At 36.2% G+C, this 20,350-nt stretch overlaps 2 protein-coding genes, 1 long non-coding RNA gene and 1 other non-coding gene across 5 annotated transcripts; 2 read left to right on the top strand and 2 right to left on the bottom strand.

Annotated features, from left to right (window-relative positions):
• Positions 1-1,818: 1,818 nt before the first annotated feature.
• Positions 1,819-4,253, bottom strand: LOC113353414 (LOB domain-containing protein 7-like). Of its 2 annotated transcripts, none has more exons than XM_026597020.1 (2): positions 3,247-4,253; positions 1,819-2,290 (listed from the first exon to the last, which is right to left on the bottom strand). In XM_026597020.1, exon 1 carries the CDS (start codon positions 4,169-4,171, stop codon positions 3,290-3,292), a length of 882 nt encoding a protein of 293 aa, XP_026452805.1. In that variant the 5' UTR covers positions 4,172-4,253; the 3' UTR covers positions 1,819-2,290; positions 3,247-3,289. The 2 variants fall into 2 exon arrangements, with proteins under 2 accessions (XP_026452805.1, XP_026452806.1); XM_026597021.1 differs by having other exon boundaries at positions 3,252-4,253.
• A 6,591-nt stretch (positions 4,254-10,844) lies between these two features.
• LOC113347834 lies at positions 10,845-12,512 on the top strand. Its single transcript, XR_003359283.1, has 2 exons — positions 10,845-11,039; positions 11,171-12,512. It is a non-coding gene; the product is annotated as an uncharacterized LOC113347834 (long non-coding RNA).
• A 6,199-nt stretch (positions 12,513-18,711) lies between these two features.
• On the top strand, positions 18,712-18,791 carry TRNAL-UAG. The gene has a single exon. It is a non-coding gene; the product is annotated as a tRNA-Leu (tRNA).
• A 470-nt stretch (positions 18,792-19,261) lies between these two features.
• On the bottom strand, positions 19,262-20,185 carry LOC113351206 (probable ribose-5-phosphate isomerase 2; the record flags this gene model as incomplete). Its single annotated transcript, XM_026595235.1, has 1 exon — positions 19,262-20,185. A coding segment is annotated over one exon (849 nt), but the record flags the coding sequence as incomplete, so codon positions are not given.
• Between the last annotated feature and the right edge of the window lie 165 nt (positions 20,186-20,350).

Raw genomic sequence — 20,350 nt, 5'->3', positions numbered from 1 at the left:
ATGGACTGCTCGGTGTGAAAAGATCTTCGATGGAGCTACCTTAACCCTTGAAAGCATCATCCAGAAATACAGAAGAGAATTTGAAGTCTTAGAAAACAAACTAGTTGCAAATCATAGACTTCTTGTTCCTCAAAACAAGATTAATCTTCATTGGCAACCAACTTTTACTGGATTTTTCAAAATTAACTATGATTTCCCATATCTTGCAGATAATAAAACTGGAGGCATTGGACTGATTTGTCGTGATTTTTCAGGTAGGCACCATGGCTCAAAATGCATCTACTAAGCTGGAGCAGCTAGTCCAGATCAATCTGAGAGTAAAGCTTTATGGGAGGCAACGCAATTGGTAATAGAAAAGAAGCTGGAAAAGGTGGTTTTTGAGCTGGATATAAAGCTTGTAGTGGACGCAGTTCTGGGTGTTTCTCTTAACATCGACTGGAGATTACACAACTTAACCTTAGACATAAAATATTTATTACGCATTCATACCTCTTAGAAATGTTTCTATGTGCCCAAAGAGATAAATAAGTAGCAGATTCTCTTTCTAAATTTGCTAGAGCTCAACGTATTGGTGGTGTTTGGCTTTTGGCTCCTCCAGATGAAATTCTTAATCAACTTCACGAGGATGCAAGCACTATTTGATTATCAATTCAATTTTAGTTTCAAAAATAAATAATATATGATTCCCATTGTGCTCGACTTCAATCTCAACTCAATGAAGGTAACTTTAACAGACCATTAACGAATTAACTAAGGATATGTTTCTCCACTCAGTTAACAATATTAAGATTATGTTTTTAAGTTTGAAGCATGATATTGTATCAAATCATCAATGAAATAAAGTTTTACAACTTTCCAATAGTAACTTTTTGTTTAATCATAGAATTACAACTTATTCAGTCCTCAATTTGTCAACTCAAACTATATGATTTGGGATTTTCAAAGAAGAAACCATCTATATAGATGTTGAATTATTGAGTGAAAAACAAGACTGAATTAAAGAGATACGAGTTCTGCGAGTATGCAAGTACAATACATTTCACAGAAATGGTGTTCATGTTGAGATTATTAGTCCCATATTATATGGGTAATCTAAGATCCTGCAATTTATAATTTATAGGGCCTCTCCACTCATTGCCAATTGATTTTGAGTTGGACGCCCGTATTCTAACATGGTATCAGAACAGGCTATTTGCAACGAGTCATTAACCACGCCTTTACTCCGCGTCATCTGATTTATTGTCCACGTGTTAGACCCAACGAGGCTACACGTGAGGGGCGTGTTGAGATTATTAGTCCTATATTGTATGGACAATCTAAGATCCTGCCGTTTATAATCTGTAGGGCCTCTCCACTCATTTCCAATTGGTTTTGAGTTGGATGCCTGTATTCTAACAGCTCACATGGATATTCTTCTTTCGGTCCATTTATATTAACCCAATACAGACTGATTCAGAAGAATACCGAGACATTAAGGATCTTGTATAGTACCTACTATTAATACACATACATGTATAAACTGATACAGATGCATAATATATACGAGTATTTGTTTGCTTTGCAGTCGTGGAGTATTTTGTAAAGGATAATATAATAATAAAACTTCTCGGAATCAGAGAATATTTGAACAAAGGTCAAAGAATTAAGAACAACAATGTCAGAAATGGAAAAGCTTTATTACTCTCAAAGCATTTCTCTTTAACTGGAATGTAATTTTTCTTTACTTTAGTTTTATTTCTCTTTGCTTTTTGTTTTGCTTCTTACTCCTTGTAAGTAGCTACTATGTACATTCTCCCCTCTTCTAATAAATTCTCCTTCTTCATCAACAAAATAAAATAAAATAGTAAAACTTCTCGCGTTCTAAGATATTGCAATATGCATAGTACAAAAATCCCCTGAAACTCGATAGAATTATAACATAAACAATAACATCGAGGAAAATGATTATACAAGCAATTAAACATAAAATAATTACTATTTTTTTCTCAAAATAACAAGACATATATCCTATGTTTGATTAAGCTTTATTATGAGTACAAAGAGGTAATAAAAAGGCATTATCTGGTGAAACCTTCCTTCTTCAATTCCAAACACTGATGCTAACGTTCATTGTTCATCTCTAACATGCTAAGTGTACAGCTTTTAAGAGTAAATCAAAACAAAAGGTGAAAGAAAAATGTCATCACTGCTTGAATCGCGACACCATTACTTCCCTTAGTAAGGCTTTTCTCCACTTGTTATCGCTTCTGCCAAGTGACTGCTCTCTTCTCCGCTTGTTCAAAAATGTTCACTGCGAATTATCATATCATCACAATTAGAACAACTTCATTTTGCACATAAGAACTTCATTTTGAACAAGTCAGTTTAGAATGAGAAATTCTCTGATTTAGTCCAACAAAATTCATGATGAGTAAATAAATAGGATGTAAAATTTTTTAATCTAAGAATCATCCAGATTACAACAATAATTAATCACTCGGCATGCATCACCACTACCACCACCATAATATACACCACTACCACCACCATAATATACACCACTTTCTTGCTAGCTATAGTCCCACCTCGGGACCATGCTTCCGTTTTGAGCAATATCCCACTTCATAAATAGAGGCGGTGCTACGTAAGGCCTAACTGGATCAGTTTCCTCACTTACCAATTGTTCTTTTTTTTTCTTTTTCTTTTTTGGACTAGTTTTTTTTTAGTGAGTATATGTTGGCCACTCTGCTGACAGTGGTAAAGAAAATAATCTCCATACCTAAGATCCTGGTTCAGCCCCTCCTGACATTGACTTTACCAAGTTACCGTCCATCTTCGAATTTCCCACCGTGCACAACCATGCATACAAATAAACAATAATGGGGCCTATATTGTTACCACCACTTCCATTATATGCACATTCAACAACACTAGATAAACTGTAGAACAAAACATTTGTCACAGAAATAACCCACATTGCCATTATGAATTTGCATTAAAGATGCAAAAAATAATGAAAAGATAATTGTGTTTTCTTCTCAAGTTTCAATTAAAAGCATGAATATGCTTAAAAGCTCCTCAATTTACTTCTTAATTAAGAAGATTCATATTTTCCTATATTGGTAACAATCTTTATTCTATTACTATGATTAACTCTCGAAAATCCTAATGTTATCATAGTATAATTCTCAATTTAATGAAGATATATAGCATTTAAGTAATCTCTTAAAATAAATGATTTTCACAAAAAGAAAATGTAAAACTTACCGTACCAATTTGCTCCTTGGAGGTACAATCTAAACCAAGCCATTCATTGAACATCAGGATCTTCAATGGACGATTGTTGTTCCTGATTATGATCATCCATTACGGGAGACGAACTGAAAATCGAAGACGGGGTATGTTTGCTTTCGATCATATTCAAAGCATCATTTTGATTAGCTAATGACTCCATACTCCATATCTGATTAAGAACAGCTACATCGTCATAATCCTGAATTACCACTTGATTTTCTGGAATAACATTGTAAGGCTGCCGTTGATGTTGCATATCTTGAAACTGCTGCAACATATTTTGATGATTATAACCATCTAAAAGATTTTGATTATTAATAATTCCTCTGTCCTCCTCATTATCGCTTGGAAGAGGAGGAACAACATTAACATTAACGTCAATAACGGATTGAGCTTGAGCTGCTGCTCGGCACATAGCGATTTGATGATGAACAAGATCGAGTTCCTCTTTGCAACGAGCAATCTGAAATTGAAGATCACGAATTAAATGAGCACAACCACCAACAGGATCTCTAGCGCGAGCCTCAGCTTGAAAAATCATTGAACGCATCGCTGTTTCTTTCTCTACCGGATTATCTAAGCTTTTAATAATCTTACAAATATTACTAACACCAAATAGTTTATGAGTATTAAGAAATTCTGTTTGATGTGTTGGTGGGAAATAAGGTGCTAATAAACAATCAGAACTGCATTTTTTCCTCTGGTATTTACAAGCGGCGCAAGCTGAGGAAGAGGAAGAAGAATGGGTTGTGGTTGTTGGTGATGGTGTTGATGAAGAAGAAGCAGAGATTTTCGTGGTTAATTTTTGTGAACAAGTATTTAGTGATGCTTGAGATTGGAGGTTTCTCGGCATCATTTCTGGCGGAGGGAATATTGTTAGTTGTTGTTTTTGAGGCATGTTTTTTGGGGGATTATGATGATTATTGATCAAAGTTTTACTGCGAAGAATAAGATTAGGGTATTCTTTTATTGATTAGGAACAGAGATTAAAAGAGAAGGAATTGATTAGTTGCTATTTTTGAGATTTTGAGAGAGAATTGATTTGTGTTTAACAGATTCTGTTACGTGTGAACCGATATTAAGGGGGTTTGGGTTCATCTGGAACGTGTTTTACTGCTTCTGATTTTCTATATTTACCCTTACGATATATTTTTTTACTTTCCTTTCATTGTGAAATTTGACAGATCATTGTTGCATGTGAAAAAAATCAACAAATATATATACATACGCGGTACAGAATAAATAGAGAGAAGTTCACAAATTTGGTGCACTTTGAATCCAAGAGTTTGGGAATTCAAAACAAAATCTTTGCTTGAATGTCACAGCTAAAATGGATCGTGCGAGGATTTTCGAATCAAGGTGCAGCATTAATAGTGCTCCCAAAGATGAAACTTCGGGTGCAGAATTAAGAGTGCTGCCATAATGGTTATATGTGACAATTTTAAATGGGTTTGTTTGGAGTGTGATATCATTATGGACAAAATTAATACCTATGTCATCTTTATTGGTCATTGTGTTGCAATTGATTATAGGTGAGATTTGATGTTGCCAATTTAAATCTGAAATTATGTCTTCGATTCTAGGATCAAAAAGACTTGGTAATTTTTAGTTTTAATTTGTAAGGGGAATTCCCGGTGGAGTGGCAAAAATTCAAGAGAGCTCATAGTTGCACCTTCTCTTCATCTGAATGTTAATTTAATCTGAGATTAATGCCAAGGCTATCCACATTGTGCATGCAATATCATTGCTCGAGAGATAGAAGATCACAAGAGGTATATATTTAATAGCTAAACTTCTCTCTGACTGAAAAGTGTGGGATATATACATTTAGGAAATGCCTCCATGCTAAGGCCAAAATCATGTTCATTATCAAGGATTCAAGTGTGTCTTCTGTTAATTAAGTTCTTAATGAAGTCTCCAACTAGTTTCCGCAGTGCCATCTCAACATCAGGTCCAACGTTGGAATTAGATTGACATGTGCAGCCTTACAGCTTAAACTTAACTTAATTGCATCACTTGGAAATCAACTTTTCTTGGTCGAACGAATCCGGCTAACTTTCTACATAGCCTTTATAATATAATTGTACAAACTTTCGGAGGGTAAAATTTGCGGCCAAAGTGCCGGATCGGCAAGATGATCATCAAAGTTCTCTAGATTTTCCCAATTGCTTGAATAAAGCATCCAAACACGGAAAACATAGCTAATTACCTTCAACGAAGGTATATCCTCTTGATTGTCGGCAGGTTATCTTTTACCTTCAAAGAAGCGATAACCTCTTGATTCGGCAACTTTAAGTTGGTCAATGCTGCCACCAGATTTTAGAAGAACAGGAGTACAGGACAATCCGATATAGCCTAAATATGATCAAGACATGTGATACATAAGCCAGCAAATGCAAACATACACCATAATGTTGACATGTTTGTGGAATTTGTTCCATCCCACAAACAAAAACAAATCTTTCTTTGAAACCAACAAAAGCAATTGTTAATTGCTAGCTAGCTAAAAAATGAGCTCCTAGTTGCACGTCACTTCAGAAGATCTGAAAACTATGGGAAACCTATCCACATCGTGCTTGTTATATCATTTGCTCGATAATGAGTTTTCACTATACGAGATACTTAAAGAGTTAAACATTTCTCTGTATGAAAATGTGGGACTATGCTCCCAGCCTCAACCTCAAACCTATCTACTGCAAATGGGCTTTGCTTGTTTTTCAGGTTTGAGTTCTCAAAGTCTTTTGTGCTGGTTGGCTGGTGTTAGTTTACTTTGCTAATTGCTATCATCTTGTTTTCTAAGAAAGTTAAAAGAAGCACAGGGAGCTTGCATTAAATCTTTGACACCTTCGAGAAGAGCAAGGCCGGCTTTAGTATGGCCATCCCGCTAATGCTAATATTTCCCGTCGAAAAACTGGTGTGTAGTATTTGGTATATTCTCCTCTCGAATTATTGCATCAAAATACTTGGTCTTCCAGCTAGAGTAATATATAGTCTTAACATGTTAAGATCATTAAAATCTTATCAAATCAACACAAAACCAGAAATTAATCATCCACATCACGAAGACACTGCAAAAAGCAAAAATGAGCTCATAAGTGCACATTTTCTTCAGAATCAGAAGATCTGAAAGTTATGGGAACCCTATCCACATTGTGCTTGAATATCATTGCTCGATGGTATCTACACTCCAGGAGGTACTTAAAGGTTTACAGTTTTCTCTACACCAGCATTATGGGACTATACATTTTTGTCAGGCTTCACAAGTTTTGCTTATGTATCACTAATGGGCTCTGATTAGAGGTCTAAGATTCCAGGTTAGTGTCACCAGAACAAGGAAAAGAAACACCAAGGCAACCCACAATTTTAACACGGTATGACAAATAATGTTGGTGATCAGTATCATATATTAAAATTTCATACACATCTTCACAATTTACAAAAGTCTTAAATGAATCTAGGTAACTTTCAACATATCCTCCACACTCACTTTCCGGGGGCACATTTTTTTGGCGAAAGCTCAAGCGTTTTGGCTAATAGGATCATACAAGTTCATCTAACCTCTACCTGTCACAATTACTAACTTGAACCAAGTATATGAACACGGAAAACATCGGTAATCTTCAATTCTTTATATTACCTTCAACCTTTTAACTAGTAGTATATCTGTATGAAGTAATATTTGGTGTAGTTGAGTGCTTATATTGCTCGCACATTATAACACAAACAGGACATGTTGGTAAATAAAAAGTTTGCATCATTTGCCAGATAAACAACCACGCTCTGGACCAACTAGCTAAATAAGGGCCCTTTCCTTTGTACATGCAGTTCATTTCATTGCATCAAGCCTCCAGTCTCTGGCCTATGTGCTTAACTAGGTGATCTCTTACAAAGCTTTTTTCTCATTTAATTCTGAATTTCTGACGACTTTTATTCAAAACCTGTAATCAGGTAGTAGTCTGACAATTAAATTAAAGATGCAGATGAGCTTGCATTAAATCTTCTACACTTTTGGGAAGAGCAAGCCAGCACAGTGCCATGGTATAATGCTGCATTATAGTAGTTGTCCCCCCAGCCAATTCTTTCTGCCTCCGCCACTGAATCTATTGATTGATTGATAATTTTGTGTGGCTCCTGTAAGCTATTGTAGCATAACCAATGCCAAGAATACTCCAAATACTCCAAGGATCCTATGTCTGACAACAAGGAAGCAAGCATTTACCCACCAAGTTGTATTCCGAGGGATGTTTAGTTTTGTTATTGAGTTGTTGCTTTCTCGGTGATGTGATTCAAATCAAATAAATTGGTCTGTTTTCATTGCAGTCTCTCGGGATCTCATGTACAATAGGAATGATCTAGGAGAGGGATCTTCTTGGTCATTTTCAACCCAAGTAGCTGTAGCTCTTCTAAATGGGTTCTCCACTCAAGAGTGCGTGAATTATTGGGATCAAGATGGGCTGCATCATTGTTCACCACAACAGGACAGTTTTTTGGCCGAGTGGTCTAAGGCGCCAGATTTAGGCTCTGGTCCGAAAGGGCGTGGGTTCAAATCCCACAGCTGTCATTCTCTTCAATCTTCTTATTGATTCTTTTTATTTTTCTTCGCAGCTCCATCATAACATGCTACACAATACACGCGCAAAAACCATCTCCTCATGCTTGGGCTGGAATTGCCGGGTACACCGCAGTTATATAATTCTTTCAACAACTTGACGCCTGCTTATGTCCCCTGCAAGTCAGAAACCACCTGTGTGTATGTATGTGTCGACATATTCCTTCCTGTTGCCGTTACTTCTGCTGAATAATTCCTACGTTCACTACATCTCTGGAGATGAATATTTCGGATCATAACGATATGTAGTTTATTATGTGCTGCTCCCTAGTTACACAGAGCTGCAACATTCTCATAACATAAAAGCAAATTGTTTGAGCCTATATTTTATTATATGTCGGCAATTTCCCGTCTTTTTCATGGGGTGCTAAACAGTTACCATACTTCCCGGCCAAAATCTTTAGGTGCAGTTTCAGCTTTCCCATTTAAACAAGAGAAAGAAACTTTATTTACCAGTATTATCTGTTACATGAAATGGATGAGCTCATCTTACCAAAAAAGGATGCATAATCCTCACTGCCGCAAAATAATCTGTCATACAAATGTTAACAAAGTGCGTAGGAAATGGGATTAGATTGATCAAGAAACTGAGAGAGATACAGACACAGTATTAATACTGTCTGACATAAGCTAAGACAGGACATCTAAGATACAGCTAAGAATACACCTGACCACACAATATGTGACACATGTCACAATGTTACAGGACGGATATATAACAGAAGTTACTGTCTCTAACACTCCCCCACAAATGATGCACTATCACTTCTCAAACTGGGCACTAACATAGTGCATCATTTGACCTTGTAGCCTGAAAAACAGATCCTTTGGCAAGCCTTTTGTAAACAGATCAGCAATTTGATAAAGAGTAGGAACATGTTGAACCTGTACAAAACCTTCAGCTACTAAATCTCTAATTTTATGAAAATCCACCTTAATGTGCTTGGTTCTGGCATGGAACACTGGATTTGCTACAAGACTTCTGGCTCCAAGATTATCACAATATAAAGTACATGGAGTAGAAACTTTAAATCCCAACTCATTTAGCACATAAGAGACTCATTGAACTTCAGTAGAAGTAACTGATAAGGCCTTATATTATGCTTCACTACTAGACCTAGAGACAGTAGGTTGCTTCTAAGAAGACCAAGCAACTAAATTAGGCCCCATAAAAACACAATATCCAGCAGTGGATTTCCTTGTATCTGGACAGCCAGCCCAGTCACTTTCACTGTAAGCAGAGAGGATTGAACAATCTCCATGTAGAAATTTAATACCATAACCCAAAGACCCCTTCACATATCTCAATATTCTCTAGACCAACTGCAAATGAACATCAGTTGGTTGATGCATAAATTGAGACACATAGTTAACTGCAAAACTCAAGTCAGGTCTTGACATAGTAAGATACTGAAGACCCCCAACTAGAGACCTGTAACTAGCATCATCAGATAGAAGAGTGCCATCATATAAGGAAACTCTCTTGCCTGGAACCACTGGAGTTTTACAAGGCTTACACTCCAGCATATCATGTTTCTTTAAAAGTTCCAGAGAGTACTTATTTTGTGTCAGTAAGAGAGAATGAGTAGCAGAATCCCAAGTTGCTTCAATGCCCAAAAAATAGTTCAATGATCCCAAATCTTTCATAGCAAACTCAGCCTGTAAGACTTGAATAAACTTTTGAATCTGAATATCAGACACACCTACCAGAATTATGTCATCTACATATACCAGAAGGACCATCTTCAAACCATCTTGAAGAAAATAAAACATAGAATTATCATTAACAGATTGGATGAAGCCTTGTTTTAACATGAAAGTATTAAATCTGGAAAACCATGTTCTTAGGGCCTGTTTAAGTCCATAAAGAGATCTTTTTAACTTACACACATATTCTGGATGGTATGGATTCACAAATCTAGGTGGTTGTTTCAAGTACACATCCTCTGAGAGAAAACCGTGAAGAAAAGCATTGGATACATCCAATTGCCTCATGAACCAACCATTACTAACAGCCAAACTGAGAACACATCTAACAGTAGAAAATTTCACAACATGACTAAAGGTCTCTTCATAATCAATGCCATCAATTTGTCTATATACTTGAGCTACTAATCTAGACTTGAATTTATCCTAAGTGCCATCAACTTTTAGTTTAGTTTGATATACCCATTTACAGCCCAATACATTCATACAAGGAACAAAAGGAACTTCCTCATAGGTGTCATTAAAAATTAATGCTTCATGTTCAGATTTCATAGATTTAACCCATCTTGGATCCTTCATTGCTTGAGCAAAAGATTTAGGTTCAACTAAAGAATCAACAAGAGCAGTAAAGACAGTTGGAATTGGATGTTTTAGATCAGTTCTGTGAACCCAAGCCACCCATTTATCATCTAATCCTTTCTTCTTACTAATATAAGATTTAGATCTTGTATGCATAGAAGTAGAAGGAGAATTGGTAAGTACTTGTACTGAGGAAGAAGATGAAGTATCTGAAGGAGCATGTAAAGCAGAATCAGCAGTTGAAGTAGCAGGTGGCAAGGCAGGAAGAAATGAAGTATCACAAACAGGAGTTGTAGTTGTTAAAGAAGTATTCTTGCTTGCAAAAGGAAAAACACTTGTAATGAGCCTCAAGCTCGTCAACGCTATTAGACCACTCAGAAGACGACTAAGCCGTTATTGACCCGATTAATTAAAGATGGATGTTAATTAATAGAAATTAACATAACAACGATCTAGTTACGAAATTAGTATCAGTAAATAGTTCTCAAAAAGTTATGCGCAATAGACTACTCGAACATGTCATTCGGATACCGGACGAAGAAGATATCATCAAAATAGTCGAAGAACAAAATAATCGTTTTACCACTAAACCGCCCGGCTGCCCTTATCCATTTTTGGACGCCTCAGTAACTTTCTTGGTCTTATCCCTAGACCGATCGTAAGGAAACTCATTTCTCTTTTCTCTTTATCTTTCCTTCTTCTTTCTTCTTCTTCTTCTCTGTTCTTCATCTTCACTTCTCTGTTTAATCCGACCTCAGAGATTTGAGTGTTTATTTGTACGAGAATTCTTGTAGATATTTTTATCCTTATCGGTTGAAGACGAAGGTGATGGTTCTGAGGTTGTTTAGTCACAGGAAGAAGCAGCAAAAGGGTAAGATATTTAGGGTTTCTGTTTTGATTGAATTTCTTTATGAAATTAAGTTTGTTTGGTGTTGTGTTTCATGGTTTTGCTGTTAATTAGAGTAGGAAGAGTTTGATAAGGTTTAATTTTGGTTTCTTTAGGAAATTAAGATTAGGGTTCCCGAGTTTGAATTATTGATGAAGAAGGTGGGTTTAACAGTGATGAATCGAAGAAGAACTGATGTTGTTTCAAGCTTGTGTTTGTGATTGAAATTGGGTTTTGATTCAGGGCTTTGTAAAGAGGAAATAAGAATTTAGGGATTTGAAAAGGGTCTAAGATTGGGGGTTTTCCCTGATTCGGAATCTACTATGAATTGGGTTGACATAGGAGAAGATTCAGTGAAGAATTGGTGTTGTTGGAATTGGAGTTATCATGGTTTGGTCTTTGGTGATAGGACTGTGTGGTTGTTACAGGGAATTATTGGTTGGTATCGGGAGGAAGATTGAATCGGTGTACTTGAACGATTATGTATGTGTGTTATTTTGGAGATACTATGGCTTAATAATGGAGCTAATTATGAACTGCCTGAGTTGGTAATGATGTTGCTGATGAAGCTCAAGTGACAGGTGAAGTTGAGTTAGTGGATTTGATTTATGAGATTGCTGACTTGAGGATTTTGGTAATGAAACTGAGACTTTGGTGGTAGTGATATTGATTTAGTATGTGTTGGGCTGGTGCAAGTATAATCTGGAGATGAAGTCAGTTAATGAAGATGAAGATGATGTTGAAGATACTTTGAGGATGTGTTTGTTAAGTTGAGCCTAACTGAGATGTTGATGGTTGGTAACTGTAGTTGTAAATTGATTTATAGGGTGTGAAGATGAATTAGATACTAGAGTTGTAAATGGTGCTTTGCAGCGGCAGTAGAGGTGAAGATGAGTTTGGAACTGGAGTTGTTGAAGTTGCAAGAACGGTATTGATGACGCTGTTCTGAAAATAAGAGGTTCTGAAAATAAGAGGTATGGATGGATATTGAGTTGGTAACACAAGTGAAGCTGTTGATGATGAACTGGTGAGAGCAATGAGGAGCCGAGAGTGAGGTGTTGTGAACTGAGTTAATGATGGACTGTGGTAGCTGCAAATGAAGTTATAAGTTATAATGAAGGTGTTGGCTTGGGAAGCTAGTTTGGTTGGTGTTAAAAGAGATATGTAAATCTCAGTTTAGGAAGTGGATTGTGTTGTTTGGAATGAAACTTATGAAGAGGCCTGAAGAGTATGTGGATGAGCTTTAGATGATGGCATTGATGATATAAAGATTGTTTGGTGTTAGAATTACAGTTAGAACAAATTGTATGATTGAAAATGTATTAGATTTCTGTTGTATTTAAATTATAAAGTTTTGTTAGAAGGAATAGATTGAATTTAAGCTAGGATTAGAGTCCCAGCTGTATGTGAACCTTAAGCATGTCTGACTGGACTTATTCAGTTTGTTTTAGTTTTGTATAGCTGACTCAGTGTCTGACTGATTTGGATCGTTGACTGAGTTAACCCTAGAGTTAACCTGACTTGACCTGACCTTGACTAGACTCTGACCTAGACTTAGATGTTGACTGTCAGGTTGACCTTGGACTGTCAGTTTGACCGTTAGTGACTGTTAGTTGACTAGGATGACTCTATTTTCCTAAATTGATATTGTGGACCTCTTATGGTCCGAATTAGCCTTTGGAGTCTTCTATAAAGTTGTGGGCGTTCTTGAGACTTAGCTAATGGACTATAGAACCAACCTAATTGGATTGGTAAACTCTTAATTACGTTCAAGGTAGAGAATGAGATACCATAATGGGCTTACAACCATTAGATGGTTCACTAAACTTATAACTAGATTATTGTATGAGATTGATAGGAGCCTTGTATGATCCTTAGAGTGATTGTGTGATTAACAGTTAATCTTTATTAACAACGATCAAATCAAAGGTTGAACCGGTGGATTGAGGATCTCAAGGTAGGCGAGGCTTGTCATCAAAAGAGGTGGGAATACTTTAAATCTTTTGCAACCATTGTTGTTGTTTCTTTTATAAAAGTCCTTGTTTAACAAACTCATGCATTGCCTGATTGTGTAATCCATGCATTGTTTATTTTAAATTCCGGAAGTACTGTTGGTTCTTTTAATTTTTCCATTGCCTGGAAAGGAATTGTAATGCTTTGTTGGTCTTTATGATTGTCTTTGGGAAATGAGAATTTCCAACTTTGGTATATCGGATACGCTCCTTCGTTATTTTACTTTTGTGCTTTATTCGGTGTGGAATTGGCATCAATATTACGGGTGTGTACATTCACCCACAGACTATATAGGTGGTACGAACATCAATATTACGGCGTGTAAATGTCGCCACAGAAAGTTATCAGGTGTGTAAATGTCACCGCAGAAACTAAAGAAGGAGTTTAGGTCCATATAAATGATTGTTTATTTCAGTGGTTTGGTTGTCTTCTAATGTTTGGGAAAACATGTATTGTTTTCCAAATCATGTCAATGATTACTTGAAAGTTAAATGTTATTCCTATGGGGCACCCCTTTTAGGGATAATATGCTCTCCCATTCTCACTTTCAGTTTCAGAGACAGATCAGAGTTGCGCAGCGGAAGCTTCGAGGAGTTGACTTCGTTAATTAGTTAACTTCTGCTATATTTATTATGTTTGCAAACCAAATGATTATTGTATATGTATCATTTGAGAGAAGTTCTTGTACATGTATATTTCTGAGCGGGGCTAGTTTTGGGTTAAGTTTTGTAGCAGATTTCTTAATTGAATGTTTAAGTAAATGATTTAGATTTTTAGTGCCTCTTATTTATCTAATTTAATGGATTAGTCAGCTGCTAGCTTAGGGGGCGCTACAACACTCTCATTGAACTTAACATTAGTATTAGTATAAACTCTATGAGTCGGTAATCAAAGCATCTATATCCTTTATGGAAAGGACTGTAACCAATGAAAACACAAATAACAGATTTTGGGCTCAACTTATCCTTTATGTAAGGATTCAAATTTGGGAAACATAGACATCCAAAAATTCTTAAAAATGAGTAATCTGGAAGTTTGTTGAATAAACCTTTTTAAGGACACTTGTAATTCAACAACGTAGTAGGAGTCATGTTGATCAAATATGTTTCACTGAGAAAGGCATCAAACCAGAAGGACTTGGGCATAGAAGCATGAATCAAAAGAGTATTGCCTATTTCAGTTATATGCCTATGTTTTCTTTCAGCAGCTCCATTCTGCTGGTGTAAGTGAGGACAAGAAATTATAATAGAAATGCCATTTGTATCAACAAATTCTCTAAACACTCCCTTCGTTAATTCTAAAGCTCCATCACACTGATTTTTTTTGATCTTAGTACTCAAAATATTTTCCATTAAATTTTTGAATAAAATGAAACAAGAAACTGTTTGACTTCAACTTCATTGGATAAATCTAGTGAAACTTACTGTAATCATCCAAAAACATAATGAAAAATCTATATCCCAAAGTGGAAGAAACAGGGGAAGCACCCCATATATCACAGTGAACTTAGGTTAAAAGACAAGTTGAAGTAGATTGAGTACTAACAAAAGGTAAACAAACACTTTTACCCAGCTGACAAGAGGTACACACAGACTCAAAAGGACTATTTATGAGTTGTATAGTTGATGAAGAAGCTAATTTCTTGACAATATTGGAAGAAAGATGACCAAGCCTGTGATGCAAAACAACAGGAGAAACCAAAATAGCAGCAGCAGCAGCAGTGTGATGAACAGGTATCAAAGGAAAAGTTTTGGGAGGATACAAATTGTTTTGCATAAGTCCTTGAGCCAGAATCTGATTACTCTGTAAAGATTTGATGTGATAACCCCAAGGAAAGAATTCAAAAGAAACTTGATTATCAACAGTAAATTTTGCTATAGATAAAAGATTGTGCTTAATGGAAGGCACAAATAGCACATTATGCAAATCAAAAGAAGTAGTCTAAGTAGCAGAAGAAGATGAAGAAGTAGTTAATTTACTAGAGCCTATTAATGTAATAGGAATGAGCTTACCATCCCCTAACATAACTTGATCTGCACCCTCATATTCTTCAGCATTATCAAGAATACCATAATCATTTGTCATATGTCCAGTTGCTCCAGAATCTGGTATCCAAATAGGACCAGTAGGACTAACACTCCATTGGCCACCAGTGTAGAGAAAGCATTTTGAGTTGCCATATTATATTTTTCAGTAAGATGCCATGGATTTGATGAAGTAGAAGCTCCTTGAGACATTGCAATACTAGGAAAAACATTATGACTAGGACCCGCAGCTTTATTACTAGGACCTGCAGCTTTACTACTAGAACCTGCAGAATATATTGGTGGAGACTTTGGAGGATGTGCCACTGCAGCATACCTATATCTACACCTATTTGCAAAATTTCCTATTTGACTACAAATCTGACAAGGAATTTCATTACAGTCCAACTGCTGATGAATATGGGGATTAAATTCACCCTTCTTGAAAGTAAAACCAGGACCAGGACTTGGTGAACTCATCTTTGGAGGATAACCAGATTTCTTGAGAGTAAAATCATGTTCTTTATACTTTTTAACAAAGAAAGCGGAATTTGTTGGATCTTTAGTCAAGAATGAAGATGATTCATCATCTTGATCTTTCATCCACTGCTCATGTGTAACTAGTCTAGATCGTAATTCAGAGAATGAAAGAGGTGTTTCTCTATTTTGAATAGTAATAAAAAAGTGAGAGTACTCACGACCTAATCCAGAAAAGGCATACATCACAAGATCGGAATCCGGCACCGGTTCACCAATTTCAGCCAGAGAATCAGAGATCGACTTAATTTATTGTAGAAAATCAAAGATAGTAGAATTACCTCTCTGAATCGAATGTAGTTGCGATCTCAGCATGTTCTTTCTAGCAAAGAATTGCTCACTGAAAATTTTAGCAAGATGATTCCATTTTTCTCTAGCAGAAGCTTTTCCCAGCAATTCAGTGGCTAATGAAGGAACAACATTAGCACTAATGCAAGAACCAACAAAGTGATCTAAAGATCTCCAATCTGTAAATTTTGGATTTAACATTGGAACATTATTTTGAATCAAAAACGGAGACTCAGAAGGTATAGATCCATCAACAAAACCGAACAAGTTGGTACTGATCAAGATCAAGGAGAGTTGATCTTTCCAGACCAAAAAATTGCATCCATCTAGCTTTGTAGACACAAAGTTAGAAATATTAGGAAAAGGTAAAGGATTTACATGAAAATTAGATTGAGGAAAATTATAAAACGAAGAATGTTAAATGGTGGTGGTGGTGGTCGTGGATTCAGAGACGATTGCAGAAGAACTGGTGTTGGGAGACCGGATTAATTTGTCATCGAGGATAAATTGATTTGTATTGTTGGTGTTGTTGTTGATGTTATTGTTGTTGTTGTTGTTGGTTGAAGAATTCATTGAATTTAGGTTTTTCGCACCATTAATGGTGGTTCTGAGTTTGGGTTTTGATTTTAGGTTTAAGAGGATCGATTGGTATCTGATACCATGTAGGAAATGGGATTAGATTGATCAAAAAACTGAGAGAGATACAGACACAATATTAATATTGTCTGACATAATCTAAGACAGGACAGCTAAGATACAACTAAGAATACACCCGACCACACAATATGTGACACATGTCACAATGTTACAGGACAGATATATAACAGAAGTAACTATCTCTAACAAAGTGAGAGGTATCTTTCCTGAAATATACTGAGCTCAATGGTTAAACTTCATTGTGAAAGTTTCTTTCTCTTTCTGAACACCATCACCCCCTTTGCATACCCTCACAAGGTACTTCAGATTTACCGACTAATGAACACAACTTTTCTCTTGTTTCCTATGAATCTTATTCCTACCGAAAACATTGTTTCTTTTACGAAACAAATTCAACAACTCAACATTAGACACTAAAACTAGAAATGAAAGCATTAAATATCAGCTGAGAACTAAGAATCGATTAGATTTACAATAAAGCTAGCCTATGAGCCTAGGACTACTGGGAAAGCTCTCAGTTTCCCGCGATATTTCCTGCACATTCTACTCAGACTCCATTCTTTACTTTCTTTTACTATAAAATAGGTTTATTAAATTTCTCCACTAAGACGAAATCATAAAATGCACAATCAACCAAATAATAAAATGCTAAAAGAGTAATTCAGAAACATCCCTTGTTTTCTAAAATCAAAATGCTTATAGTTTTTTACTGTTTCTTCCTCCTAATTAACTTGAACTTGCTCTTTCACCGGAATCCCATTTTCTTTACATTCTTTTCTCCTAATACTTTTAATGAAACTAAAGTATTCATGTGACCGATTGCTTGGGAAATAGTACACTTGCCAAACTCACATCTATTTTGGGTCTGATAGATGAAGCTTTTGGATCGTAACTATAAATGTTGCCACTCCCATAACACAATATCTTACTACTCTTCATAAACTCAAAATACAGCGACATATAACTCTCGATGATAAACTCTTTACTCCAGCTCAACTCATTATTATCTCCATTCCTATTCGATAACCATATATCAACGCAACTGTCATGATCACAATAATAAACAACACTTAGGAAATCCCCTAAAACCCTTAATCTACAAGCATAATCTGGATGAGAATTCAGTGTCAAACAAGATGGTGGTGTAAGCTCACTAAACTTTTCATCATTCAAATCGAAAGCAAGAAGGGTTCCTTGGTGGTGGTTCAACCAATGAAGAGCTCCATTTGCAACCACACCAGAAAATAGTGGTTCAGCCAAGTCTATCTCTCCCACATTTCTCCATCCATTGCCACTGCCAAGAGTGTACACCTGAATAACTCCATCATCCGAGATTCTAACAACCTTGTACTCGTTGGTTGAAGGAATATACCCAAATCCAGTCCACAAGTAATATCCTTGAATATTTGAAAGCATGATATATTCTCTTGTAATTGGATTACAGATATAAGCAGGTCCACGATAAGAATAATCATCAAAAGTGCACCATTTGTTAAAGAAAATCAAACCATTGCATGAACCAACAAAAGAATATTTCCCAAATGGAGGGATTAAATTCATCCTTGTTTTCCTACTAAACAATGTATCATCATCATATTCAATATAATAAAGTTCTAGCATCTCTTGAGCATGACTCAACTCTTTATCACGACTCATGATAATAAAACTCAACCTACCAGAATCATCATCAGCAAAATTGAGATGATTTAAATGCATCTGAGAGAAGGATGAATCATGAACAAGATTTCTCAATGATTTACATACCAATTTGCAGCATATAACCGATTCAGTAGGTAACGTAGTTAGAATTTATAATATGGTCTCTTTTGGGAGAGTGTTAAACCTCACCATCACCCTTTGATTAGAGAGGAGTAACAGTAACAGCAGAATCTCTAAGATTTTTAGGAGGTATGGGGTATGATTTTGGAGAAAAAGGAATAGGTTAAATAACGACTCTGCACAAGATATTGCAAAAATGGGGTTGGAGTCGTTGGACACTGTTAAGGGCTTAGTTTTCTGAATTCAAAGTATGTCGGTCTATGTATCCAATTCCCTAGAGCCTATGGGTAAGGATAACTGGTGGTTTATAAAACAACCAAATTGTTAATTCAACTAAAAAAGAAAACAGAACAGAACAGGACAGTTTGGCCGAGTGGTCTAAGGCGCCAGATTTAGGCTCTGGTCCGAAAGGGCGTGGGTTCAAATCCCACAGCTGTCATCTTTTTTTGTTTTGTATTTTTTTTTTTTATCATTTTTTTTATTGTGCTGTCATCTTTTTTTGTTTGTATTTCTTTTACCATTTTTGTTTTGTTTTGTATTTTTTTTTTGATTTGATAGTGCTTGACAAAAATCATTAAAAAACCATGGCTGCAGAACAATTTTTTTTCAACGATCCATCCAGTTTTGCTGAAACTTTTACTACTTGATGTGATCTCAATGTTCACCGAGAACACCAGATTTTGTGCGTTTTCGAGCTTGGGCTCTTCGTACCTTCCATTCGAGCAAGTTTTGTAGCTTCCATTTTTTCCAAGTTAATGCCACGTCAGATTTGAGACTAGCAAGTACTAGCAACTCTTACCTAGCATTCCAATGTCAAGTGTAAGCCAACGGCCGCTTGGAAATGGTAATATTTTTATAAAAACTTTGTAAATAAAACTTTTATTTTAAAAATCTAAATTAAAAATAAAATTGCAATAAAGATTGAACTCTTTTATTTCATTTTCTCTCTAATACAAGTAGATTGAGATTTTGGTTCCTGCTCATTTATTTATTCCTGACAGTGATTCCGCATTCACCAGCAACAATAACAGTAGTAGCCATATCAATAAACATCCCATGCTCCACAACACCAGCAAGTCTCAAAATCTCATCACTAGCCACCTTCAAATCACCAATCTCCCTTTCAAAATACAAATCAACAATATAATTCGCATTATCAGTCAAAAACGGCTTCCCCGTCTCCGCAACCCTCCTGAGCTTCGCAACACAACCCGCATCCGCAAACAAATTCTGAAGCCGTGTCGCCGTAAAATTCCAACAGAACGGAACAATCTCAACAGGCATAGCTAATCCGCTCCCACCTAAGTTCATCACCATTTTAGATTCATCAACGATGACGACGAACTTCCGGCAAGCTCCTTCAACCATTTTCTCTCTGAGTAACGATCCGCCACGTCCTTTGACAAGATTGAGATACCTATCGACTTCGTCTGCACCGTCGATGGCAAGATCAAGAACTGGATGAGCATCTAAATCAGATAACGGTATACCTAGTGAAATCGCTTGTTCTTCAGTTTTTTTGGAAGTTGGGATTCCGGTGATGTTGTTGAGTTTGCCTTGTTTCAGTAACTCTCCGATTCGATTCACGGCGTAGTAAGCTGTTGAACCGGTTCCTAATCCTAATACCATTCCCGATTCGACGTACTCAACAGCTTTGTACGCTGCTATCTTCTTTAACTCGTCTTGGTTTAGAACCGGTGATTCTGAAATCGTTGCCACCATTTTTATTTTTATTTTTGTTCTTTTGCTTAAACTTTCTCCTTGGGCTTCTTCACAAGTGAAAGAAAATGGAGAACGATTCAAAATCCTTAAATTGAGAGAATATCTAGACAAAATTTATTAGGGTTTATGAAATGGATGTGAACCGCTAGTTTATAGATATGATAAAATCTCACTTTTCGAAAAAGAAGGGTGGTGGTGATTACGTATTGGACCAAAAGGAAAGATAATCAAAAGCGGCAGAACAGAACACTCAGTTTCGACAAAGTTAAATGGAGG

The sequence above is a fragment of the Papaver somniferum genome, chromosome 2 (genome assembly GCF_003573695.1).
Source record: "Papaver somniferum cultivar HN1 chromosome 2, ASM357369v1, whole genome shotgun sequence".
Lineage (NCBI taxonomy): Eukaryota > Viridiplantae > Streptophyta > Magnoliopsida > Ranunculales > Papaveraceae > Papaver > Papaver somniferum.
Note: the sequence above shows the minus strand (reverse complement) of the source record. Positions and strands in the feature narration are given on the sequence as shown.